At 57.0% G+C, this 26881-nt stretch overlaps 1 protein-coding gene across 1 annotated transcript; it reads right to left on the bottom strand.

Moving 5' to 3' along the window:
* Nucleotides 1-322: 322 nt before the first annotated feature.
* DEGS2 (delta 4-desaturase, sphingolipid 2) lies at nucleotides 323-19476 on the bottom strand. Its single transcript, XM_052659974.1, has 3 exons — nucleotides 19395-19476; nucleotides 2472-3214; nucleotides 323-644 (listed from the first exon to the last, which is right to left on the bottom strand). Exons 1-3 carry the CDS (start codon nucleotides 19474-19476, stop codon nucleotides 498-500), a joined length of 972 nt encoding a protein of 323 aa, XP_052515934.1. The 3' UTR covers nucleotides 323-497.
* Between the last annotated feature and the right edge of the window lie 7405 nt (nucleotides 19477-26881).

Below are 26881 nucleotides of genomic sequence, written 5' to 3' on the forward strand. Positions count from 1 at the left end.
GCAGACCTGGGCGGGGGACGGGTTGAGGCAGGAGCATGGGCCAAGGGCCACATGGACCTTGGCCCATGCCTGGGGCCAGCCAGGATGCTGCCTCAGTGTGGTCCCCACCAGGGGGCACAGAGCAGGCCCTGCCGGGGAAGCAGACTCTGGGGACTTGAAAACCACTGCTGGATTTAATTTAGGGCATGGGAACGCCGGAGGACTGCTCCCTAGGCGCAGAGTGCCCAGGGCAGGGTCAGGCCCAGCCCTGAAAAGGAGGGCCGGCCTGAGGTCACCAGTCCATGTACAACCCAAGCCGCCATCCATGCCCGCTGCCGCCAGGTGTTGTCTCTGGGCCCCGGGGTAAAAGAGCAGTGGCTCAGGGCGCGGGAACCAAATGCAGCCAAACCAGTTCTGGGCACTAGGCCGTGGGATGGTGACAGCCAGCCCTGCATCCAGCGGCCGGGGCGGGGCAGCAGCGGAGCGCACGGCCCCAGGGCGCCGGCCGGCCGTCGGGCTCACAGGCGGTTCTCCGCCAGCTTGCACACCCGCTTCACCCGCGCGAAGGGCCCCAGGGAGTCGTCGAACACAAAATCCCAGAGCACCTTCACCCACGAGTGGTGCTGGGGCAGGTGGTCGTAGTACTCGGGCGCGATCTTCCGTACCTGCAGGGGAGGGACGGGCGGGTCAGAGGCCGCGCGTACGCACGCACGCACGCAGACACGAGCGAGCACACAGACCACGTGAGCACATGCACGCGCGCACAGCCCTGTCAGCGCTGAGGGTACCCGTGTCCTCCAGCTGAGTCAAGCAGCAGGCCGCAGGCGCTGCCCGAAGGCGAAGGGGCCATTGGCACCAGGAGGCGCTGAGCTCCGACCTCTCCCAGCCCCCGGCCCCAAGTAGGGTGAGGAATTAAAATGCATACTCCCCTCCTTCCCGGGGGCCCACACACAAAGTCTCCGATCCAGGAGCCCCGGGGTGGGCCGGAGTTCTTGAGTCCTGCTGAACCACGGTCTGTCCCGGCGCCTCCGTGCCGGCACAAGATGCCCTCGTGAACCTGCAGACTCTCCTCTGACCTCGGCTCCCACCACGCTCTCACCCCATCACCCTCCTCTCTGGCCTCAGTACCTGTCATTTCCCACTCCAGCTCCCTGCCCCTCTCTGCATCTGACACCCTCAGCCCGCCTCCTCCAGGAAGTGCTCCAGCCTCAGCAGCTACAGCCACACCAGCACCTCCCTGCTCGCCAACCACGGGAAAGGCCTCCCCTTCCCCGCCCCGCCCGCCCCCCCCCCCCCCCCCCCCCGCTTAGGACGCGCCAGGTGCACAGGACCTGCTTTAGAGCCGAAGATGGGACGGGAGCGGGGAGGAGGGCGCCCTCCGGGGTATGAGGGGACCCGCAAGGCGGGAGCTGGGAGCCCTTGACTTTGTTTGGGAGGAGTAAAGGGTCACAGCTGACACCAGATGCTCCTGTGAGCGTCTTGGGTCAAGAGTCTGGCTCTGCTGCTTCCTGGGAGCAGGGAACCACCCCCCAACCTGAGCCTCTGCCTTCTCATCCACGAAATGGGCATGATGACCTTGAAATGTCGCACGGGCTTGTGGTGCGACAGTGCCCAGCACAGAGCAGGACCTCGGTGCCGTGGAGGAGCCACTGGGTGGGCACGGTCCACACACCTGCACACCCAGACCAGTGCTCACACACACTCGGACACACATGGGTGGGTGAACATGCACACCCAGACATGCATGTACGTACAGGCACACCGAACCATGTGAACACACAGGGACACACACACAGACTCGCACACTCCCTCTTCCCACCACAGCAACCTCCAGCCTCCCTGGGCACCAGCACCTCTGCTCTAACCAGCCAGCAGCAGAGCAGAAGGCCTCCCCCTCCCGCCTCCCTCTTGCTGCTTTAGACATTCTCCAGCCCCAGGTCTCCAGGACGGAGGCACCAGCCCAGGCCGGAGGCTTCGCTCTGAGACAGCTCCGGCCAGACCCCTTGGGTCACAAAGGGCAAGGCTCTCTGTCCTCTTTGTGCCATGAGGGGGCCCTGGAGGGTCGCAGGGCAGGGACAAGAACTGAGGAGGGAGGGGGTCAAAAGGCGGGTTGCTTCACTCGCACCAGTGCCACTGCTGCAGGCACGCTCTGAGGCACAGAGAGGGCCAGCGGGTGGGCCCAAGACACACAGCCAGCCCGTGACCATCACCGCTGTGCTCAAACAGGGTCGCATTAAACCAAGAGGTCTGAACTGTAACATGCCCCTCGAGCCCCTGCCCACCGTGAATTCACCTTCTTGTTCTCCAGCCAGGCACTCTGTGTGCCTTGTGGCCTTTCCTCCTGCCCTGGAGACCACAAGGGAGAATGTGGCCATCCCGTGATCGGCAAGAGAGAAAAAGAGGCCACAATGCAGCCCCAAACCCTCCCTGCACCTTCCCGCCTCGCGCCCCCCACACCCCCTGGTGCCTGCCGTTGCCCTGACCCCACCTACCAGGGGCAGGTTGCAGCCGGGGATGCTGGGGAAGTCATGATGTTCCATGTGGTAGCCCACGTTGAAGGTGATCCAGTTGAGGGGCCCGTAGTAGGAGTAGGTCTCATGGCCCTTGAGGAACATGTAGTGCTCAGCCACAAAGTGGCCCGAGATGGGGTGCAGGCCCAGGCCCAGCAGGGAGCTGGCCAGTAGGTAGACCATGGGCTTGAGCCCCCAGAGGGCATAGATGGTGGCGTCGGCCGCCAGCTGCACCAGGGCGTTGCACAGCTCCATGCGGGTCACGGCCTTGGGGTGCACGCAGAGCGGCCGCAGTGAGTAGAAGAATGGCTGCAGGACCAGCCAGAGCAGCTTGCGGGCCGGAGTGCAGAAGAGCCAGCCCTCGAAGCGCGTGGGCACATCCACATCCAGCCCGTCGCCGCCCAGGTAGCGGTGGTGGTCCACGTGATACTTCTTGAAGGAGGCGGCGTAGGGCAGGCCTATGGGCAGGTTGGCGAAGATGGCGAACCAGCGGTTGCAGGCAGCACGGCCCGTGCCGAAGGCGGTGTTGTGCGAGATGTCATGGATGGCCAGCGTCAGCGAGTGGTTCACACAGCCCCCGAAGGCGTAGGCCCAGAAGAAGAGCCAGCGCCATGCCAGCCCCCGCGCCAGCCAGCAGGCCAGCAGCTGCACCAGCACCATTCCCGTTACCGTCCACTTGAGGTGGGGGTCCGGCCGCATCAGGGCCTTGATGGCCGGGTACTTGGCTGCAGGGGGGACAGGGGAGAAGGTGAGGTGGGCACTGGCCGCCTGGGTCCCAAACCCGTGCTTCCCCTCCCCCTGCTTCCCCTCCCCCTGCCGGCCCTCCCCTCCCCCTCCTTCCTCTCTCCCTCCTCCCCTTCCCCCTCCTTCCACTCTCCCCCCTCCCCGTCTTCCTCTCCCCCCTCCCCTCCCCCTTCTCCCTCCCCCCTCCCCCTTCTTCCTCCCATTTTTCCTGCCCTCTTCCTAGCCCCGCCCCCCCACCTCTCCGCTCCACCATCATGCCCCCAGGCAGTGACGCAGAGAGTCCTGCAAGCTCTGTGCACCTGCAGACCCACCTCCACCCCCCACCCCAAGGGGGCTCTGGGGAGACTTCCCAGAGTGCCGGGTCTTGGTCACCAGCCTCAGTAAAGAGCAGGTGTCAGCCTGGGTCACAGAAACGTGATACCCAATATCAAAGCAGCTGCCAGGAACTGTGGTGCTGTGCGTGGTTGGGTCTTCAAGGGGGGGCCACCGGCAGACTGTCTGGGCCCTGGGAGGGGGCAGCGGAGCTGGGGGAGGGGAACGTGGAGGGCTCTGGCTTTGTGCTTCAATCCTTTTAAACAAGATCTGAAGGAAACATGATAAAGCGCTGGATATGCGTATTGGGGTGGGGTGGTGGGTGTTTGTTACCATGCCATTTATACTTTTCTGTATTTTGTTTAACAGAAAAGGGAAAACACAATGCAGTGGGGGTTGCCCAGGCAGGGGCGGGCCTTCAGGAGTAGCCAGGAGAGAAAAGGGTGGAGTCAGGGCCCTTAGGTCTAGAGGGCAGCGCCTGCTGGAAACCTCTGCTTGGCTGGAGGGTGGGCAGGGCCAGGCGCAAGGCTGCCGAGCTGGCTGGCGCTGTGTCCAGAGCCCGGGAGGGACAGGCGAGGGGCGACACGCGCTCGAGGGGACAGTCACGCTTCCACAGGTCCGCTCTGTCCCTGGGTTCCTCAGGTGGGGCTAGTGCCGGGGCACACGGGTGGGGATTGAGGCCAGTGAGGATGCAGGCGCCCTTACGACAGTCAGTGCCCGACTCCCGCGTGCCCAGTGTCCACCCCTCCTGCCCAGCCAGCAGCTGGGCGGCCTCAGGCTGGCCTGGGAAGAGGGTCTCCAGGGCTGCAGCAGAGGCCGGGCCCTGACTCGAACTGGCCAGGCCAGTGTCAGATCCTGGCCTGCTCATCCCTCTGAGTGACCCAGGCAGTCGCTTCCCTTTTGCGCTCAGAATGGGAAGCAGGTGACAGCTCCTCCTTCCTTGAGCACTTCCTGTCAGAGCCACTCAGCAATGGAATCAACTGTTTTAGAGGTGGCGAGCTGCCTGTGCCTGGGGGTATGCAAGGTGAAACACACGAGAGCCAAGGAATTCTGTCCAATCAAGGGGGAAGCTCGCTCGAAGTCCCCCTCCCTGAGCTGCAGTGGCGCCACAAGCCCGTCTCGAGATCGGCCCTGATCTTGCTGGGTGGCCATGGTGCCACCCTCCCTGGGCCTCCGAGTCTCAGAGGGACACGCATGGGCCGGATGTGCCTTGCAGGGTATGTATCCCCCAGACTGGTCCTGGCTCCTGATGGCAGGCCAGCTAGCATTGGCTGGAGATGCTGAGGGGGGCTGTTGGGGTCCCCACGTCCTGGAACTTCTGCCCAGGAAGCCCACAGAATCCCCCTGGCAGCACTTACACCCCCGCTGCCTACACAGCAACACTCCCACCGAGCTGTCACCTCACCCGGCAACTAGTGGTTTGGGCTCCAGGCAAGTGAGCAGTCACGCTACACTCGGCCTCAAGAGAGCTGGCCGGGGGCCAGGGTGGGGTCTGAATATCATACCCTTGCCCCCTGTTATTTTTTTAATATACAATTCTACTTATTTGGGGCTGTGCTGGGTCTTCGTTGCTACGAGGCCTTTTCTCTAATTGGATCAACAGGGGCTGCCCTCTGGTCGTGGTGCCAGGCTTCTCATTGCGGCGGCTTCTCTTTGCAGAGCGCGGGCTCCGTGGTTGCAGTCTGCGCGCTCTAGAGCAGAGGTCCAGTACTTGTGGTGCACAGCCTTAGTTGCTCCACGGCGTGTACCATCTTCCGGGACCAGGAACTCATATCTCTTGTATTGGCAGGCAGAGTCTTTACCACTGGGGCTTCCCCGGTAGCTCAGCTGGTAGAGTCCGCCTGCAGTGCAGGAGACCCCAGTCCGACCACTGGGTCAGGAAGATCCCCTGGAGAAGGCATAAGCTGCCCACTCCAGTGTTCTTGGGCTTCCCTGGTGGCTCAGATGCTAAGAGAATCCACCTGCAGTGTGAGGGACCTGGGTTCGATCCCTGGGCTGAGAAGATCCCCTGGAGAAAGGAACGGCTACCCACTCCAGTATTCTGGCCTGGAGAATCCCATGGACAGAGGAGCCTGGCAGGCTACAGTGCATGGAATCGCAGAGTTGGACACTACTGCGCAGCCTTCACTTACTTTTTTACCACTGAGCCCCAGGGAAGCCCTCCTGCCCCAACCCCTGTTCTTATTCTGGCCGCTTCCAAACCTTGCACAACTGCCTGGGTCCTTTGATCCAGAGAGCTCTCCCTGAATCCGCCAAGGACACCACCTAATCAGGTCCAAAAGAATGGTGGTCACAGCACAGTGTCAAAGCTGAACCTGGGAAAGCGCAAGCAAGCCCAGGACGGACGATAAATCTCAGCCCTGCTTAACGGGCCCCCAAGGACCACAGCATCCCCAGGTAGGGTTGGAAGGGAGCAGCGTTCATAACACATTCGAATTCCAGCTCTGGAAAGAGGCCTTAATAACCATAATATATAAAGGTCTCATTCAACCCCAAACAAAAAGACAAACAGCCCCAGTGAAAAATGGGCAAAGGAACCTGAACAGACATTTCTCCAAAGATGTGTACCTGGTCCTCTAAGCACGCGAGAAGATGCTCAACATCGTCAGTCACCAGGGGTGCCACCAGCACCTCAGTGCGGTCCCGACTCCGAGCCGCTAGGACAGCTAAACTCAGAAAACAACAGGGCTGCGGAGAAACAGGGATCCTTGTCTGTATGTTGCCAGTAGGAACACAACGGCGCAGCCACTGGGGAGAGCGGTCGGGTGGTTCCTCGTAAAGTCGAAAATGGAATCAACCAGGGACTTCCCCGGTGCTCCAGTGGCTGGAACTCTACGCTCCCATTGCAGGGGCCCAGGTTCAGTCCCTGGCTGGAGATTAAGATCCCACATGCTGCATAACTCGGTCAAAAAAAATATTTTTTTTTCATAAAAAAAATGGAATTAACCATACGACCAAGCAGTTCCACTCCTAAAGAATTCAAATTCGGGGACACAAATAGATACTTGCACACCCATGTTCAGAGAACTGTTCACAACAGCCAGAGAGTAAGAACAACCCAAGTGTCCATTAACTGACGAGCAGATAAACAAAAATGAGGTCCAGCCACACAATAGAATATTATTCGGCCTCAGGGAGGAATGAAACTTCCAGTTCTAAAACAAGCAGGACATAGGAATGTAACTCCCAGAATGCTGATTACATTTAGTCATACTGTATTACATCTTTCTAAGTTGTCACAGAAGCAGGTCTTGAAAGTTCTCATCAAGAACTTGTCATCCCATGTAACTAAACTTACTATGGTAATCATTTTGCACTATATACACATATCAAACCATTATGTTGCACACTTTAAACTTATAAGATGCTATCTGTGAATTACATCTCAAAACTGGAAAAAAAGAATTCGTTATCCAAGAACTCATCAAGATAAAAAATTGTAACACTATAAGATGACAGATGTTAACTAGACTTATGGGAGTCATTTTGGAATATATGAAATCATTGTGTTCAGGGGAGGGATAAATTAGGTGTTTAGGATTAAAATATCCACGTAACTATATATAAAATAGATAATCAACAAGGACCTACTGTGCAGCACAAGGAACTATACTCAATATCTTGTATAATCTATAATGGAAGAGAATGTAAAAAAATAATATGTATATATTTATATATGTGTATATGTACAGAACTGAACCATTTTACTGTATACATGAAACTAACACATTATAAATCAACTATATTTCCATTTAGAAAGTTTTTTTAATCATTATGTTGTATACCTGAAGCTAATATAAATATAATGTTATAGGTCAGTTATACTTCAATTTAAAAAATCCTTACATGGAGAAGGAAATGGCAACCCACTCCAGTATTCTTGCCTGGGAGATCCCATGGACAGAGGAGCCTGGTGGGTGACCGTCCATGGGGTCAAAAGAGTCAGACACAACTTAGCAAGTGAACAACAACAGCAAGCACACAATCAGGCCGGTTGTCATTTGGGGAAATACCTCTTGATGAAAATGTGATGGAAGATGGAGAGCAAAGTGGCCTAGCAATATGGAATGTAGAGTTTTGTAAGAAATTAAAACTTATGTATAGAGTCAGAGTTGCAAATATTCAAATAGTAAAGTTGGGGGCTACGGGAAAAATAAAAAGTCCTTATATTGACTTTCCCACTTCCCCACTTCACAATGTCAGCGTCCTTAATCCTGCTCCTGGGAATTGACTCCCGAATAAACTACCACCACGTCCTCCTCCAAACACAGGAATAAAGGACTGACCCAGGCGACTTACAACATGGATAAACTTTGAAGACATTACGCAGAGTGAAAGCAACCAAAGGCCACAAACTGTATGATTCCATCTAAGTGAAATATCTAGAATAGGCAAGTGTACAAAGCCAGAAAGCGGAGGCTGCCAGGGCGGGTGGGTGCAGGGGGACGGGCCGTGACCGGGAAGGGGTGTAGTGTCTCTGTCTGGAGTCAGGAGAAAGGTTTGGAGATAGGAGTGATGGCTACACCACACTGTGAATTCACGCCACCAAATCACACGCGTTACACACAGTTAAAGCAGGGCTTCCCTGGTGGCTCAGCTGGTAAAGAATCCGCCTGTGATGCAGGAGACCCTCATTCCATTCCTGGATCAGGAAGATCCCCTGGAGAAGGGATGGACTCCCCACTGCAGTATTCTTGCCTGGAGAATCCCCATGGACAGAGGAGCCTGGCCGGCTACAGTCCCTGGGGTCACAAAGAGTCGGACACGACTGAGCAACTAAGCACAGCACACATGGTTAGGATGGCGAACTCTGTGTTATAGCTTTCCACAATATAAAAAAAGTTAAAAAAAATCCCAGCTCCAAGCAGGTTACCTCAGCTCCAAGGGTTTGTTTCTGAACCATAAACAGGCCACTGGGAGGATGGATAGATAAGGCACGGAGGCTTGGGCTGACTGGCTGGGAGCAGGCACCCAGATTAATCTGTGTGACGAGCGGCCAACACGTGGAGACCCGGCAGGTTTAACAGACCAACAACCAGGGTGCTGCCCGCAGACGGGGATGCCGGGGATGGGGTTGGTGGGATTAGGCCAGTGGGCACTTCCTCCCAGGCCTGCCCACGTGGCCCAGCGGCAGCCACATGAGTCGTCCCCCTGTTGTGGGAGGCCACTTGGCTTCCCCACGAAGGCCAGAGGCCTCCATGTGATGCCTGCTGCCCCAGGCGGGCAGAAGAAGGGGCAGGACAGGAGAACAAGGCCCTGCCGCCTGAAACCAGCTCCCAAGGTGGCGGGGGGGGGGGGGAGGCTGGCAACTGGGAGGGCAGAGAACAGCGCCCCCAAAGATGCCCACCTCCTACTCCCCACTTCCACGTGAGGTCTGTGGACCTCACGACAGCAAGGAGCATCTGGGTTATCCCAGCAGCTCAGCGTCACGCCAGGCTAGGGACAGCGGGGCAGCCTTCAGGAGAAGAGGTTCGGGGATGCTCAAGGTCTCCATCTCCCTCGCTAGCTGTGACGATGGAGGGGCCGTGAGTCAAGGGAAACAGGCGGCTCTGGGAGCTCAAAAGGCTGGGAGACAGATTCCCTGGCCAGTGACCACGGAAGAGACTGCAGCCCCATGAGGCCCAGGTCAGGCGTCGGACCTCCAGGACCTTGAGAGGACAAGTGTGTCTGCAGCCCTAGGAGGCTCGCAGCAGCTGGACGGCGGATGAAGAAAGCCCGGGGCTTCAGCGGCCCTCAAGGCCTCGGGGCCCTCCTCTGCCCGGCCTGGCGCTGGGCACAGCGGCCACGCACGCTTGCCCCTGTCCAGCGAGGGCTGCACGGCCCGCCCGCCTTGGCCAAGGCGGACCAGCCAGCATGGCATGCGCCCAGCATCACCCTGCCGAGCAGGGCCAGCGAGACCAAGGACCCAGCCAGGGGGTGGGAGCTGGGGTGTGGGACCCACTCAGGAGTGGGTGCAGGGGGCAGGCCTCGTTCCAGCTCGTTCCAGCCCTGAGAGGGGGTCAGGGTGAGCAGGGACATGTCAGAGAGTGGGCCTCAGTGCTCCCCAGGAAGATGAGTGCCTCCGGTGGGGGGCTGAGAGGCCTGGGGAGGGGATCCAGTGGCCACGGCGGGGTAGAGCAGGGGAGGAAGAGGCATCTGCGTGACAGCCGGGGCCAGAAGGACACGCCTGCGACCTCTCACCCGCAGCCAGGCCTGCATTTCATCAAATGCAAGGTCCCCGGCCTTCGCATCCGGATGTCAGGCTGGGACCACAGGCCCCGCTGGGCTCCATCAGTCTCCCGACCAGGAGGGGCGGGTCTCTGGGCACCAGCCTCCCTCCTTGAGCAAGCAGGGACTGGGCCCTTACCTGCCTGGGCACACCTGGGAGCTGACTCAGGTAGCCAGAGGCCACCAGCCTCTACAGGGCCGCCCCCCACCCCCGGCCGCCGTTCCCCTTGGAAGGAGGCCAGGCCCGGGGCAGGGCGGGGCAGGCCACACCTGTTTCAGGTAAGCACAGCCTGGCAAGTTCTGGGCCAGCAGGGACCAAAACCCCAGCTCAGGGATCCAGGCTCACGAACAGGCCACTCCTGTGCCACTCAGAGCCCAGGGCTGTGACCTTGAATGGGGAGCCTCCAGTGTCCCGTTTGTCAAACAAGGCCAGTAAGTCCTGCATGAGTGGAACAAAGGGCAGCACCCTGGGGGTCACCCCGGCCTGGCCTGGCACCCCCTTCTTGCTTTCCTGACAGTTCTTCAAGGACCCAGCTGCCCTCAGCTTGACCGCAGCCCCAACACGGGCGGGAGTGCCTGGTCCCCAGCCCCCGACCCTGGCCAACCAAGTCCTGGACACACACTGCCCCGGCCTAGGTCTCCGCATCCGGGAAATGGGGGTGATGCCTGCTCCCCACCGCCGCCCACATCCAGACTGTGGCGATCCCAGGATGACAGCTCAGAGCCCCAGGAGCTGTTACTACTGTTGTTATTAAACAGTTTCCAGACCTGAGAGTAAAAACGTGCAATTTCTGACCCTTAGGGCCATGGGCTGATGGTGGAAGCCGATCTGGCCCCAGACTTGCTTTAACCTGTGAGAACAGGCCGCTCCAGGCAGCCTCCCAGACCACTACACCACTGGGCCTGGCCGTCCTGCCAGAAGCGATGGGAAAACGGTCAACGCACAAGCTAGATGCTGGGCAGCTCAGGGGCAATCTGGGAAGGGGCCAAGCTCCAGATCACCTCCGGCTGCCCAGAGCCCCGCCCAGACCACAGAGACGGGGGGATGGGCAGAGCAAGTGCTACAGCCCAAGGGGGACCCGGAGAGACCCTGTGAGGGTTCAGAGCGGCTGGGGGCGGGCGGGCAGCAGATTCCAAGGGTGGCACAGTTGGGAGGCCTCACTGAACAGACTCAGCCTTCAGTAAAGACCCCAGAAAGGCACCATCTAAGTGGGGCCACTCTGGAGAGTCCCTTGGACAACAAGGACATCCAACAAGTCCATCCTAAAGGAAACCAATCCTGAATATTCACTGGAAGGACTGATGCTGAAGCTGAAGCTCCAATACTTTGGCCACCTGATGCGAAGAACTGACTTATTGGAAAAGACCCTGATGCTGGGAAAGATTGAAGGCAGGAGGAGAAGGGGACGACAGAGGATGAGATGGTTGGATGGCATCACTGACTCAATGGACATGAGTGTGAGCGAGCTCCGGGAGTTGGTGATGGACAGGGAAGCCTGACGTGCTGCAGTCCATGGGGTCACAGAGTCGGACACAGCTGAGCAACTGAACTGGAGCAACTCTGGACCAACCTGCACAGCACTGGTGAGCGGGTCATGCTGGTTCACTCGCCATCTACCGCCTGCTGGACAGGTGGAACAGCAAACATTGAACCTGTTCAATGCCAGGGCTTCCGGGCCCCAGGGGAGCTTGGGAGGCTTGGGGTCCTCCCCGAGAAGACGTTCTGGGGACCTCCAGCCACGCAGGCCTAACGAGGTCACTGGGCACAGTCAGATTCTGGATAGCTATAGCTGTAGCTGTGGGCTTGGGGTGTCCCACTGCGGGGGTCAAAGAGGGTCAGAGAAAGGAAGGCAGGACAGCCGCCTGCTGGACTTAGCAAGGCCCCTGGGGACCCCAGCAGGAGCTGTGTGGGCAGGGAGCAAGGTGAGAAGGTGAGGCCGAGTGAGGGCAAGGGGGGAGAGAGCTGGCTGGGGGGTCGAGATGGGGGAGAGGGGGCGGGGTGACGGCCGAAAGAGGGGATGGAGGTGCGGGGCGAGGTCATGGAGAAGGCCGGGGTAGGGGAGCTGGCCTGACCAAGGGGTTCCTCTTCCAGGGCTCAGGGGTGCGGCCGGGGAGGGGAGAGACACTGGCTCCATCTCTCCAGGTCCCAGGAGAGGAGTGAAGCCTGAGGAGGAGGACAAGAGCGTCCAGCAGCCCCCAAAGCAGAGCCCTGGCCCAGTCTGACCAGGCTTTGCCCGCCCCCCCCCACCCCCGCCCCGGGCGATCTCAGCTGACAGCAGGGGAAACCTGCCCACCCGGGCCTCCCGCGCAGAGCACCGCAGAAGCTGGCTAAGGACACACGTGCCTCAGGGTTCTCTGGTCCAGTCGGGCAGCCTGGAGCCGGGCACGGACTGCCACCTGGAAGCAGACCCATGCAATGGCTTTCCAGCAGCTGCTCAGGTGGGGCCCAAGGCGCGGACTATGAACAGCAGTCACTGCTGGAAGGCACACTGTCCAGGCACGACACAGGAGGAGGGATGGGGGCCCAGGGAAGGGTCCGGGCAAGGCGGGGCAAGGCCAACAGAGTGAGACTTGACCTCAGGACCCCTGACTTTGGGCCTGCTGGATGCGAGCCGGGGCCTGGGTGTGGAACTGGACCTCGGCAGGTGAAACGTGCTCAGCGTCTGACACACACTTACTCATTCGGGCCTCACCAGTCCGCCTAGGAGGGCACCGGGCCCCCATCTTAGAGACGGGCACACAGAGGCTCCACCACAGCTGATTTTCTCTGTCTCCTTCATTGTCCCCAAGGACCCCTCAGTCCCAGAGGGGCTGTTTCCTGAAGCTGGGCTGCAGTCATCAGGACCCAGTGCCCAGAGATAAACCCAGGTCCGCATTCAGGAGAGCCACACAGCAGCCTGACTCAGCCCGGCTGCTGTGCGCCCTGGGGCAAGCCCCTGTCCCTCTCTGGGCCAGCTTCCTCACTCTCCCTCCCTAAGGCGCCTGCTCTGACAGTCCCGGGCTATAAGCACCCGGGGGTGGGGGTCTTCCCCGCGGCAAAGGGGCAACAAGCGTGCAAGAGGGAGGAGGCCGCAGGCCCTGAGGCGTCGGGGAGCCGGTGATGGGAACTTGCACGTGTTACATACATGTACATGCATGGCGGACTTGTTCACAAGGCCCCGAGGGCCCAGCGGAGGAGCAGCCTGTGGGGAGGACCCAGTTGGGCCCGGGGTCCACTGCAACCCCACAGAGCAGTCTCCCGTGGATGCCCACCTGGCTGTTCCCAGAAGCTTTCCTGACAAACCCTGCTGTGCCAGGTGGCAGCGGGCAGGGAAGGCTGCAAGGTCCTCACCCTCTGCGGGCACCGGGGTTGGGCACCGAGGGTGGTCCCCAGGCCCCCACCTCGGCCCTGCCGACTGGCCGGCCGTGAGGTCTTCTCCCTGACAGACCACTTCCCCCAGGGATGTCAAGTGCCACGATGGTCCCACTAGCTCCGGGTGGAGGGGTCCCTTCCCCACCGGGTGCTCCCTAGTCTCGAACATTCCCTGATGTCTGTCAATTCCCTGCTGCCCCCCACATGCTGCTCCGGGAGTGGTGCCTTCCCTCCCCCCCTACACACACACACACACACACACACACACACACACACACAGAGCCAAGCGGTCCTGCTTCCGAAGGCTTCTTGGACAAAGGCGCCCCAGCCCTCTCCACCCCTCCCTCCTGCACGGCTTCTCTGCGGCTCTGTTAAGCCGTCCCCCCAACCCCCAGCCCTGTCTCTCCCACCTGGGTTTCGGTTTCGGAGCCAAAAGGCAAAGCCAGGCCTGTCTGGTCAGTGTGGGAGGCACTGGGGGTGGGGGGGGAGGACGGGGGAAGGGGCCCAGAGCACCTCCAGGAGTCACGACCCCACCCCCTCACCTGCTTCCCGCTGAACCTGCTCCTGATTCATTGACAAATATTTGCCAAAGCTCACCCCAGATCCCGAGGCGGGAGAGGCTCCTGGGCTGAGCCAGGCTAGGCGTCGCACTTCGGGGGGCACAGTGTGTCCCGAGGAGGGTGTGCCAGGAGAGGACGCACACCAGGCCCCGTGACCCTCAGGCGGGAACTCGCAGGACAGGAATCGGGATTTGGGTCCAGGATAGTGACTGCAAGTGGTCCTGGACCCTCCGGGGTGAGGGGAGCGCTCTAAACTCGATTGTGTAACCTCACTAAAAATCGCTGGACTGTGTCTTTATAATGAGCGCATTTTATGGCATGTAAATCATGCCTCATAAAAGTGGGTACAAATTAAAGAATGCGGGTTAGAAGCAGGCCAGGCAGGGAGGCACAGCACATACATCAGTACAGAGGTCGGAAAGAATGAGAGGAAGGGGCCACGTGAGCTGGAGCCTGCCCACGAGTCACGTGCCAGGGACTGGACGGGGGACAGCCTCTTCTCAGGTCCTGGGTGGAGAAGAGGGTGGGACAGAGATGTGGGCTGTGTCCCCAGGTTAGAGACTTGTCCTAAGCCCAGCTCTGGCTGGCCGGGAGACCTTGGGCAGGGTGCCTAACCTCCCAGAGTCCCGCCCTGCATTAAAAAAAAAAAATGCAAAAAAGATGCAAATGTCTGTAAGATTAAATTTTAAAAAGTGGGGAGGAGGAGAGGAAAAAATGAAAAAAATGTCCTAAGTGAAAAGACAGGGCTTCCTGCTCCCCAGGGGCAAGGATTAAGCTGTATGCCCCGTGTTCCCTGGCACAGCTGTGGGCTAAGTCCCTTCAGTCCTGTCTGACTCTTTGAGACTCTATGGACTGTGTAGCTCACCAGGCTCCTCTGCCCATGGGATTCTCCAGGCAAGAACACTGGAGTGGGGTGCCAAGCTCTCCTCCAGGGGATCTTCCCAACCCAGGGACCGAACCAGTGTCTCTTATGTCTCCTGCATTGGCAGGTGGGTTCTCTACCACAGCGCCACCTGGGCATTGCTGGAAAGGGGATAAAGCCCCTGGATGGTCCTGGCAGGTGGGACTAGAGATGGCTCAAGATTTTGTAGGTCCCTGTTGCCTCCTGCAGCCTCGCTGGGACAGGCACAGGGGGAGGTGGGCTGACCCTGCCCTGCCCTCGGGAAGCTCAGAGTTGAGTGGAAGAGTGGGACAATTAAAGCTATCATCCCACAAGCCAAAGCAGATTTACAGATGGGAGCAAAGGTCCTGAGGTAAGAGTGCACAGTACTCCAAGGCAGGACAAGGGAGGGGTAGCTGGGAAGCAAGGGTGGGGTAGACTGTGCTGTAGACCACCAGCCCACGCCTGACTCTGTCACACCCCAAGTAAGCTCCTGTCTCCCCAGCAACGTGGGCAGCGATGCCTGTTGGCAGTTTGAAACTGGCCATGATGGAAATAGTTACAAACACTGACAAGTGCCAATTCGCAAATCAGGGACTTTCATTTCCCCCAGTTAACTGATGATTTATTTCCAAACGAAATGTGTGTGTGCACACGTACTATCAGCCACTGTTTCTGAGAAAGGGACGTCTAGTCTGAGACCTGAAGGAATCCTAGAAGTAGGTGGAGTAGGAAAGAGCGTTCAAGCAGAGGACGCAGCGTTTGCAAAAACCACGAGACGGGCAGATGGAGGGCTAGCTCTATTCCACTGAGTGGTCAGAGAGCAGGGGCTAGGGAGAAAGGGTACCAGAGTACTGGGGTGTCAACGCAGAGATGAGATTTTTAGGAAGGGAAACCCTTGGAGCAGAGGCCCCCAACCTCTAGGATCTAATGCCTGATGATCTGAGGTGGAGCTGATGTAATAATAAAAGCAGTGAAGTGCACAAGAAATGTCACGCGCGTGAATCATCCCCAAACCCCACCCCACCCCAGGTACAACGACAAACTGTCTTTCATGAAACTCGTTCCCTGGTACTGAAAAGGTTGGGGACCGCTGCCTTGGAGGATTCGAGCCAGGAAGGACACAGTTAGGTCAAACAGGGCCCTAGGGATCACTCACTGTCTGTGTGGCCATGTACCCAAGCGCCCCTCCCTTCCCAGCCAACTTCGCTGGAGCACAACACCCCTTCCCTCCGTCCTCACAATGTGATGCTGTGTGGCTTGCCCATCATCACAGCCCCTGCCCACTGGCTAATCAGAGGACTCACAGCTCTGGCCAGAGGTGAGCTGGCTCAAGGGGAGGACGCACTGCTCAGGGCAGAATGGGAGGGAGGCACCTGCTCCCTCTGTGGGATCTCGGAGCTGGGTGGACGCAGGCTGCAGCCCGCCTGGCAGACATGGAGAAGGCGGGTCAGGCAGGATCAGGGACAGAGAGAAGAGCCCTGTGGCCAGCCTGCCCTCCTCTCTTGTGGTCTCCATGAATTCCCTTGAGCTTGTCAGCCAGTGCAGTTTTGGGCTTAGCCACTTGCCACTGAGAGAGCCCCAGCAAAGGCTTTTCCTAAGCAAATAAGCCAACAATTGCCGGAGCCTTACTTCCTTGGATTATTTTTTGATTATTTGATTTTTTTTAACTATGTGTGTGCCCTTTCATAAATAAAACACACACACACACACAAATCACAAAGCTATTTGTTTTGGAAAAGACAAATTCAAACGCTGCCTCTTACTCCTCTGGGCGTGCCTGGCTTGGGCTCTGATCTCCGACAGGACAGAGCTCCTACTGGCTCTCTGCTTCTGCCCTCGTAGCTCGCGGAACCTCAGCCCTGACTTGAGAGGCATGTCCCCTTCGTCCAGGCAGGATCTGGAGGTGGACTTTGGTCCTGCACAAAGAGCACCGCGGCTGGCTCTACGCAGGGACTTCCTGGGTTCCGACTCCAGGATTGAGCTTCCCTGGTGGGAAAGAACCCGCCCACCAATGCAAGTAAATGTAAGAGATGTCTGAGTTGGGAAGATCCCCTAGAGGAGGAAACTGCAACTCATCCCAGTGTTCTTGCCTGGAGAATCCTGTGGACCAAAGAGCCTGGAGGGCCACAGTCCATGGGGTTGCAAAGAGTCAGACAGACTGAAGTGACTTAGCATGCAGGCACGACTCCAAGAGGTGAGGCTCTTTAGGAGCATCCAGTGGCCCCCAGGGAGCTGGCTGGGCCTGGGGCACATCCCTGCCTGAACACCAACTTGGCCTCTGTGGCCTCTAAGCTGTGTGGCCCTGGGCAAGTCACTTCCCCTCTCTGAGCCCCACTCTGGGGCCTCCCCTGTAAAGACAGGCTGACAGTTAAATGTAGGGTTTTTCTCAGGCTGGGAAACAGCAGATGGAAGAAAAGAGGAAAACAGAGATGGAAGAGCACTCACTCCCGGTCCTTGGGGAAATCACGGAGCCTTTCTGATTGAGTGGTGGCAAAACACTTCCCCCCACCTCATCTAATCTGCACAACATCTCCACAAAGGAAGCACTATGATGAACCCGTTTAACTCAATCAGACCTCAGTTTCTTCATCTGCTTATTGACCCACCCAGCGTCACAAAGCTGATGAGTGGGTGTGGTCCTGGCTCAAAATCAAGGTCTACAAACCTTCTAGGTCTGGAAACCTGCCTCCAAGAGATAAAGACCTGATGGGCTGGAAGGGGAATCCCATGGGAACACCCTCCCCCAACCCAGGCCAGGAGGAGGCTGTTCCTGCAGGAGAGAGAGCTGAGCTTGAACGAATAGGGCAGGCAGGAAGGACTCGGGGTGGAGGAACCGTGAGTGCAATGCCTGGGAGGGAGGGAGGAAGACACATTCCAAGTTCGTTAGCTCAAAACTGGCTGTGTGGGGAGAAACCCGCAGCACCCACTGCAGAATGGGAATCTGCAAAGCGCCCTGGAGAGTCAGCCCTTGAGAACTTGTGCTGTCCCCGCCCTGGCCCAAGTGGCCGCCCTCTTCTCTAGGTCTTCCAGGGTTCCCAGCCATCCTGTCCAGGATGCTTCCTGGATTGGTTCTAGGGCCTGTGGCTTCTCTCTTCAGAGAGGAGTCCTTCTCCACATCCTGGCTTGCTGGGTAACACACTGGAGCACCTTCTCACTCAACATCTCCTTTTATCCTTATACCCACTCTGCCAGAAAGGATGACTGTGCCCATTATGCAGACTGGGGAAGTAAGGCTGTAGTCCAGAGTGTCTGCATCCCTACAAGCAGCTCTGTGGGCCAGGCTACATCTCCCAGCCTTCTCCACCTGGGGCCAGGTGTGCAGTGAGTCCTGTAAGGGGGGTGGGCAGCGGGGAGAGCCCAGGAAGGGGAAGGAGACACAGCCCAGCAGGACCCTCTGAGCCACCTGCAGGAGGTTCGCAAGTGCAGCAGACGATGCTGCCCCCGCTGGGGCCACACACAGTGCAGGGTTATCGCTCACCTCACAGGAGAAAACCACAGACCCACAGACCCACCCAGGGGTCTCCAGGCCCTGGAACCCCAGCAACAGCAGGGCAGAGCCCTGCATTAACCACTCAGTGCATCCGGTGTCTCAAAGGTTTAAAAGGAATAGGAAGATACTTCCCTAGTCTTGGGGTGGAGCAGGAAGACACAAAAGAGAAAAATCTGAAGAAAAAAATCCAATTCATTCAAATGCATTAAAAAAAAAAAAAAGCTCCTGTGATTATAAAGGGAAAAAGATTTGCAATGCATTGTATTTATGACTAAGGGTTAAAAACTTCGATACAAAGAGCTCGAACAACCCAGCAAGCAAAACTCCAACCCAAGAGAAAGCAAAACACAAATTTAAATGACCAATTAGACATTGAAAGCAATCATCAAATCAAACATAAAAGTCGTAATGAAATAGTATTGTTTTGTCAACCTGTTTGGCAAAGATTAAAGACTTTTGCCAACTGCAGGTGTGGGTGAGGGTGTGGAATGGTGACCGACTTTAGGGAGGGGGACCGTGTTCACCTGGAAGCCGGCTGCAAAGGCGACTTGGTGGCACTGAGCAGAAGCGGCTCTGCAGGTGCGAGTCCTTGAACCCCTTATCGTGGGAGAAGGAACCGTACATTCTGGGTCCTTCTGAGAGGCTGATGGAGCCCGCAGGGTGGGTGAGTCCACAGGACGGGTGACCAAGTAAGTAAAAATGACTTTCCAGGACACTACATAACAGAGAGGGGCCACTGGACACTGGGCTACAAAATTAAAGGACAGACTCTGGTAAACCTCTGTTTGTTGTTTGTTTGTTTTCAGATAAGTTGTCTCTCGTTCAGCTTTGCTTCCTTCCAGGCGTTCATTGTGCCCTAAAGCCCGGTTTTGGGGCTGGGCTTGGGGCCTCTCGGGCGGGGCCGCTGGGACCTGGCGCTTGGCGCACAGGGGAGCCCAGGGTGCGGCGGACGACAGGTGGCCACGGAGTTGCCTTCGCGGGGCGGGGGCGGCGCATCCCTCACAAAGACAGTCCTTGGGGCTGACCTGTGCGCCTCGAGTCCCGGGAGGGGCTCCCGTCCCACAGCCGGGATGGAGTAGCCGAGACGCGTTCCCCCGACGTACGGATCTGGGCTCGGGTCCTCGGGTCCCCAATCCCGGGACAGAGGCAGAGACGCGAAGGGAGTCTCAGACCGGAGCTGGGGACCCTGGGCCGGGGAAGCTGCCGGACGGGGAGTGGAGCCCCCACCCTCTGAAGCAGAGGTCGGGGAAGGCCTGCTGGGCATCCGGGCCGCGCAGGAGCGACGCCTCCCCGGGCTCGGGCTGACCTGGGACACTACACGGCCCCAGGGCTGTCCCCACTTGGGGCCCGCGCTCACCGAGCATCTCTTTGCGCCGCTGCGTGTGAGGCTGGTCCGTGTAGACCCACTCGAAGTCGCTGCGGCCCGCGCTGTTGCCCATGGTGGGGCTGGGAGCGCGGCTCTGAGCGCCCAGCTGCTGCGCAGGGCTCGGCTCCGCGGCACCTGTCGTCCTGCGCCGCACGAGGACCAGTTCGGGGCTCGGGGGCGGGGCGGGGGCGGGGCTTCGGGCGCCTGGGCCACCGGGAGGGGCGGGGTCTTGGGGGCGGGGCCTCAGGGCGGGGCCGGGGCGCCGGTGCCAGTCGGAGGGGCAGGCCCTCGGGGGCGGGGCCTCGGGCTGGGCGGAGGTGAGTCCCCGGGCCTCCGGGCGCTTCAGTTGCCTCGGGTTGGAAAATGGACTGTCAGTGTGACCCCGGGAGAGTCCCTGGGCCGCGGGGTGTGCGGGGACGCCCGTGCCCCCGGCTTCCCGGAGGCCCCATCGCGGCTGGGCGCCTGTTCTCTCAACGGCCCAGAGCCACTCGCGCTCCCGCCGCCCCTGCCCCGACGGACCCGCCAGAGAGGAGCGTCCCCCGTCGCCCCGCCCCGCGGCCCGGGGCAGGGGTTGGAGGGTAGGGATTAGACGGCTGCGTTGTGCAGATGAAAAGAAGGGGAGGCTTCCCTGGCGGTCCAGCGGTTAAGACTCCGCGGTTCCACTGCAGAAGGCGTGGAGGCAATCCCGCATGCCCGCATGCCCCGCCTTGCAGCCAGAACGAACAAACAAAAACAGAAGGAGCTGGGGAAAGGTTCGTCACAGCGATCCGCCCTGCCCCTACCCACTCCTTTCATGCGATTAGGCAGAGGGCGGGGGATGAGGCGTCTGCAGCTTCAGGGAGATGAGTCAGCCCCATCCCCGCCTTCAGGGAAAGCCAGGGACAGGAACATGGGCACGGAAGAGGCTGGTTACGACTCAGGATGATACGTGCCCGGACACAGGTAGGTCCTGGGACAGCCAGGGCACAGTCCAGGGGTTTTTGTCTTAGGTCTCAAAGGGTGAGTAGGAGTTCAACAGCTGAAGAAGGCCAAGGGCATTGGTGGTAGAGCCAATGGAAGATGCAAAGGCTGGGACTTGGAAGAACCCAAACCTTGTCAGAATGGAGTCTGGTTTGGGGGGAGTCGGGGCACAGAGCTCCTAATTTTCCTCCTTCCCAGGGGTTCCCCGCCCCCCCCCCCGCCCCCCCCCCCCCCCCCCCCCCCCGCCATCCTCCTCTTGCTCCTTTGGGGCTTTGCGTGGTGTGCCCTGTGTATTGGAGCCGGACCTGCAGGAGCTGCCTGGAGAAGCAGACTGACCTGGAAGTCAGAGGTACCACAAGGCAGGCAGGAAATGATGGTGAGCATCACCCCCAGTCTCCTGCAAGTCTGTGGCCACGGGTGTGGTACATTTGGCAGGCCACCCTCAGCCTAGGGCCAGAGGCAGTCCTGGCATGAGATGACACGGGAAGCAACTATGTGGGCACACCGTGGCAGCCAGCCACCTGCCCCAGAGTCAAGGGTAGGAAAATGGGCCAGTGCGGAGGCTGGCTTCCCTGTCCAAAAGGGACATGCTTAGAGCCTTGGGTCACCACCACCCCCTGCACCACCCAACAGTGTCATCTTCTTGGCTTGCACGCCTCTGGAAACGGAGAGCTCGGCATCTCCCAGGGCAACCTGCTCTGCTCACAGCCAGAGGGAGCCATAGCAGTCATCCCAACAGCGGCCACTTTACAGATGGGTAAACTGAGGTTCAGAGATAAAGAGACCCTCAGAATAAGGTTCCCTGATGACTCAGACAGTAAAGAATCTTCTTGCAAGGCAGGAGACTAGGTTCAACCCCTGGGTGGGGAAGATCCCCTGGAGAAGGGAATGTCAACACACTCCAGTGTTCTTGCCTGGACAATTCCATGGACAGAGTAGTCTGGTGGGCTGCAGTTCACGGGGATCGCAAAGACTCGGACACCAGTGAGCAATGAACACTTTTACTTTCTTTCACTTTTCAGAATAAGCAGGAAAGCTGGGACACGCCCCTGATCTTCGACTTTAAAGGCCAAAGTCAGAATGTCGGCCCCATGTTATAACCAGTGAGATCTGGGTCCCAGCTCTGCCCTCTGGGCACCGCCATGCCTGCCAACTCCCTATTCCCAGGACAAAGATCAGAAAACCGCTCACAGATGGACCCCAGGACTCCGCCTGTCCAGTTGACACTTGCCCAATGGCTTCATTTTACAGATGAGAAAATTGAGGCCGAAAAGGGGACAAGTCAAAGGACAGACTGGAGAGACACCTGGGAGTGTAATAAAAGTTCATGACCTTCAATCCTGTTGTTGTTCAGTTGCTAAGTCATGTCCAACTCTTTGTGATCCCATGGGCTGCAGCACGCCAGGCTTCCCTGTCCTTCACCATCTTGTTCAAACTCATGTCTATTGAGTCAGTGATGCCATCCAACCATCTCATCCTCTGTCGTCCCCTTCGCCTCCTGCCTTCAATCTTTCCCAACATCAGGGTCTTTTCCAGTGAGTCAGTTCTTCGCATCAGGTGGCCAAAGGATTAGAGCTTCAGCTTCAGCATCAGTCCTTCCAATGAATATTCAGGGTTGATTTCCTTTAGGATTGACTAGTTTGATCTCCTTGCTGTTAGAGACTCTCAAGAGTCTTCTCCAACACCACAAAAGCATCAGTTCTGCATCACTCAGCCTTCTTTATGGTCCAACTCTTACATTCCTACATGACTACTGGAAAAACCATACTTTTGACTATATGGATCTTTGTTGGCAAAGTGATGTCTCTGCTTTTTAATATGCTGTCTAGGTTTATAGAGTTTTTCTGCCAAGGAGCAAGCATCTTTTAATTTCGTGGCTGGCTGCAGTCACAGTCTGCAGTGATTTTGGAGCCCCCAAATATAAAATCTACCACTCTTTCCACTTTTTCCCCATCTATTTGTGATGAAGTGATGGGACCGGATGACATGATCTTTGTTTTCTGAATGTTGAATTTTAAACCAGGTTTTTCCATTCCTGAGTAATCCCCAGTTCCCCAAGGTCAGCTTGGACCACAGAGACTCAGCTTCAAGACAGTGAACCCACTCAGAACACATGCCCTAGCCTCCCTACCACGTCTCAGGTCCTGGAAATGAAAGAAACTGCATATCTGCTTGCAATGTGGTATCCTACGTGGGATCCTGAGCCAGAAAATGGGAATTAGGTAAAAACTAAATGAATCTGAATAAAGTATGGACTTCAGTTGATGATAATGTATTAACATTAAAAATGTTCATTTTTCTTATTCATTAGATTATATTAATATCTTATAAATAGAATTGGGTGTAGAGGCTATGGAACCATCAATACTATCTTCACAGGTTTTCTGTAAATCTGTAGATGTTAAAGTTTATTTAAAAATGAAGCATAGGGACCTTGCTGGTGCTAGTGGTTAGGACTCCTCTCTTCCTCTGCAGGGAAAACAGGTTCAGCCCTTGGCTGGGGAACTAAGAGACTGCATGGCACACAGTGTGGGGAAAAAATTAGATAATTAATTGAAATAAAAATGAAGTATATAAAATATACATATACACATATACCTATACATACCTACAGATACAGACACGCACACACATATGCATATATATGTAATTGTTGTTGGTAAATCCCTAACAGCATTGGAAAACAGAGACTTTTGCGGGTGGTAACTGAAAGGAAGCCAACAAGGCCAGCCACTCTTCCACGACTTCTGCATCTCCTTCAGCCCCCACTTCCTCTAACCTGATGCCAGCCCCAGTAGGGGGGCTCACTGACCCCCAGGAGGGACCCTGACCAGAGGCTCTTAGGGTGCTCTGGCATCTTCAGCTGCCTGTGAGGATCAGGAAGCACCTGTGCCCATAAGTCTTAACATAGTGCTTGCTGCTCCAGCAGAAGTCCTCTCCTGCCCCATGTTTGCAGAAAACAGGCCAGAATGCATTCCACACTGCACCTCCCCACCCTCCCCAAAGCCAGCAGTCTATCAGCCCGTGACACAGAGCCAGCCAACACCGGAGGGAAATCACCCCATGAAAAAAGGGCAACCAGGGGCTTTCCTGGTGGCTCAGATGGTAAGGAATCTGCCTGCAATCCAGGAGACCCAGACTGGATTCCTGGGGCAGGGAGATCCCCTAGAGAAGGGAATGACTACCCACTCAAATATTCTTGCCTGGAGAACTCCATGGACAGAGAAGACTGGGCTACAGTCCATTGGGTCACAAAGAGTCGACACGACTGAGCGACTAACACCCCAAGAATGGGAGGAACTTCACACCTGGCAAAGCAGAGCCAGGTAGGGGAAGAGAACTGGATTGAGGAATGAGAGTAACGTCTCCCAGGAAACATGAAAGTCTATTCCAACCTGTTAAAATAAATAAACACACCAGAGATGGGTAGGTGCAAATTGCTTCTTTAAAAAGAAAAAACAAGCAGCAGCCAATCTCAGGCCCTCCCCCACAGGCCAGCGGTTAAGAATCTGTGCTTCTAACTGCAGAGTTCCAGCCCTGGCTGGGGAACTAAAATCTCACATGCCAAACAGCACAGCCACATGTGGGGAGCGAAACCTCTGTTGAAATGAAGGCATGTAAAAGAAGAGAACTGAAGAGCAGGAATAGAAACCCCGCATCCTCCCGATGAGATTTCTAGAAGGAGAGAGAATGAAGGAGAGGTGACATTTACTCTTCCCCTGCCTTTTCTTCTTCGAAGAAATAACCTCCCACTGAAATTGTAACGTGATGGTATGTATGGACGGTTCTGCCAGCCTGGCATACATTGTTACATCCTGTGCAGATTTGCTTATTATCTGCTCCCTCCTCTAGAGCGCCTTGCTTCCTGTGGTGCAACTCTTCACCCCTAATGCCCAAAAGAGTTTCTAGCATAGGAGATGACCTTAATAACAATTTGTTAAATGAAAGAATGAATGAGTCACATCAAACATGTGATAAATTTCCCCAGAACCAAGGAAAGATGTGAGTTTTCAGACTGAAGAGGGTGTCGACAAGAGGAAAGCTTGGTTCAGCCAGTTTGGCAAATTCTGCCGCAAAATCTACCGAAGCTCAACCTCCATCCTGATGGGGGGACTTTCACTCCTGGGGACATCGTGCAAAGAAACGGAAATGACATTCACCAAAGACGTGTGCTGGGATGTTCATAGCAGCTTTACCGGCAGGAGCCCAGTCCTGCAGACAATCCCAGCCTCCAACCACGGGAGAACAGACAGAGGGCTCAGGGCCAATTCACCTGCTGGAAGGTGTGACGAGATGAAACCACAGCACCGAGACTTACACCAACGTGTGTCCCACCCGAGCTTTGTATTTTTTGTTTTTCTTTTTTATAATGCTTTTTATTTTATATTTGATTTACTTAATATGTTTCGGGGGGCTTACTTAATATGAGCGGGGGGCTACTCTTCATTGCCGTGTCCGGGCGTTTCGTGGCAGTGGCAATTCTTATTATGTTTCGGTTGCACTGGGTCTCTGCGGCTGCGCGGATTATTCTCCCATCACAGCGAGCGGGGGCTACTCTTCTTCACTGCCGTATCTGGGCGTCTCGTGGCAGTGGCAGTTCTTGCTGCAGAGCACGGGCTCTAAGCGCGGATGTAGTCATTTCGGCTCACGGGCGGGTTCACTGTGGTGCAGCAGCTTCGCTGCTCCGAGGCATGTGAGATCTTCCCAGACCAGGGATCAAGCCTGTGTCCCCTACACTAGCAGGTGGATTCACCGCGGGGGGGTGGGGGGTCCCGATTTTCTGTATTTCTGATGTTTTGACATCCTGGGGCATTGGTGACCCTGAAGAGACCACCCTCCAGGGCTAGCCAGTTCCTAAAGATGGTGAAAGCCTAGCCCAGGAGCATGCCTTTCCTATAGGGCTAATGTGAGTCGCTCAGTCGCGGCCGACTCTTTGCGACCCATGGACTGTAACCCCCCAGGCTCCTCTGTCCATGGGATTCTCCCGGCAAGAATACTGGAGTGGGTTGCCATTTCCTCCTCCAGGGGATCTTCCTAACCCAGGGATTGAACCGGGTCTCCCGCATTGCAGACAGACTCTACGGTCTGAACCACCAGGGGAGCCCCCTTCCTATAGGGCAAACTCAGGTTTGTGGGGCCTGCCTGCTCTGTCCTCAGGGCCAGCGTTCCCCTACCCGGATCACCCCAAGGCCAGATACCAGACCACTCGACATAACAGCCTGAATAAAACTCTTCAAAGGAGGACTTCCCTGGCGGTCCGATGGTTTAGACTCCAGGCTTCCATTGCACGGATTCAGTTCCTGGCTGGGGAACTAAGATCTCACATGCTGCCTGGCAAAAATAAATAAATAAATAAATAATAAAATAAAATTTAAAATAGCTTAGAAGTTATTCAAAGTGGACTTCCCTGGTGGTACAGCCAATGAGAATCCTCCTGCCAATGCAGGGGAAACAGGTTCGATCCCTGGTCTGGGAAGATTCCACATGCCTCGGAGCAACCAAACCCCAGAGCCACAGCTACTGAGCCTGTGCTCCAAAGCCCAGGAGCCACGGCTGCGAAGCCAGCACACGTCGAGCCCGCGCTCGGCAACAAGAGAAGTCACCGCAATGAGAAGCCTTCACACCACAGGGAAGCGGAGCCCCTGCTCGCCGCAGCTAGCGAGAGCAGGCGTGTGGCAAGGGAAGACCCAGCGCAGCCAAAAAGAAACAAATAAAAATACTTAAAAAAAATTATTCAAACTAACTAATCCTAAGCATGAGGACCATGCCTCACCCGTTCCTTCCTGGAAACCACAATAAAGGCTCCGGTCCTGCTCCGCGCTCACACCCTTTGCTCTTGAACCTGCCCTGGTGGCCTGCCCCTGCTCTTGCAAACTACGCAGGACGACTGTCTCATTCAGGACAGTGGCTCCCTGATCTGCTGGCTTCACCGAACCTGAATGATGGTAAAACCTACATTTTGAAGCGGGGTGGTTGGGCCTCCGACGGAAGGAGGTGCTCTTCGCGGACTCGCTGGTCCCACCAGAGGGCACTGGCTGTCCGGGAGCGTGGCGCCACCTGCTGGCAAACGTGCGTCGGTGTCGCTGCTGTTTTGAGTCAACTCTTGCCCAGAGGCCAGAGGACGTTCCCTGGGGTCCCCCTTATTCTTGGTTAACCAGCTAAGTTTCCAAAAGCCCCCAAGGGCTGTGGCCTAAAATATAGAGATGTGACTTCCCTCCAAGTGCTGTGGCCGCGGGCCCAACCTGGCAGCCCTGATGCATGTGGGCACACCGAGGTGCCCTGGAAGGTCCTCTGCCTTTCAGCCTGGCCCTCGGAGCAGGGGAGGCCTCTTCAGAATCGCCCTGCCAGCACACCCACCCCAGAGACCACGACACCCAGCAGGGCCTGGGGGCAGGGCCGTAGCTGCGTGGTTGGCCTTGCTGCAGTCCTATTTTCCCCCCTGACCCAGCAGAATAGGAGAAGACCACACTGGTGGAGACATGGGAGGAAGGGGAGGGGGGCCCTAAAGAACCACCCGA

This window comes from Budorcas taxicolor, chromosome 21, assembly GCF_023091745.1.
Source record: "Budorcas taxicolor isolate Tak-1 chromosome 21, Takin1.1, whole genome shotgun sequence".
NCBI lineage: Eukaryota > Metazoa > Chordata > Mammalia > Artiodactyla > Bovidae > Budorcas > Budorcas taxicolor.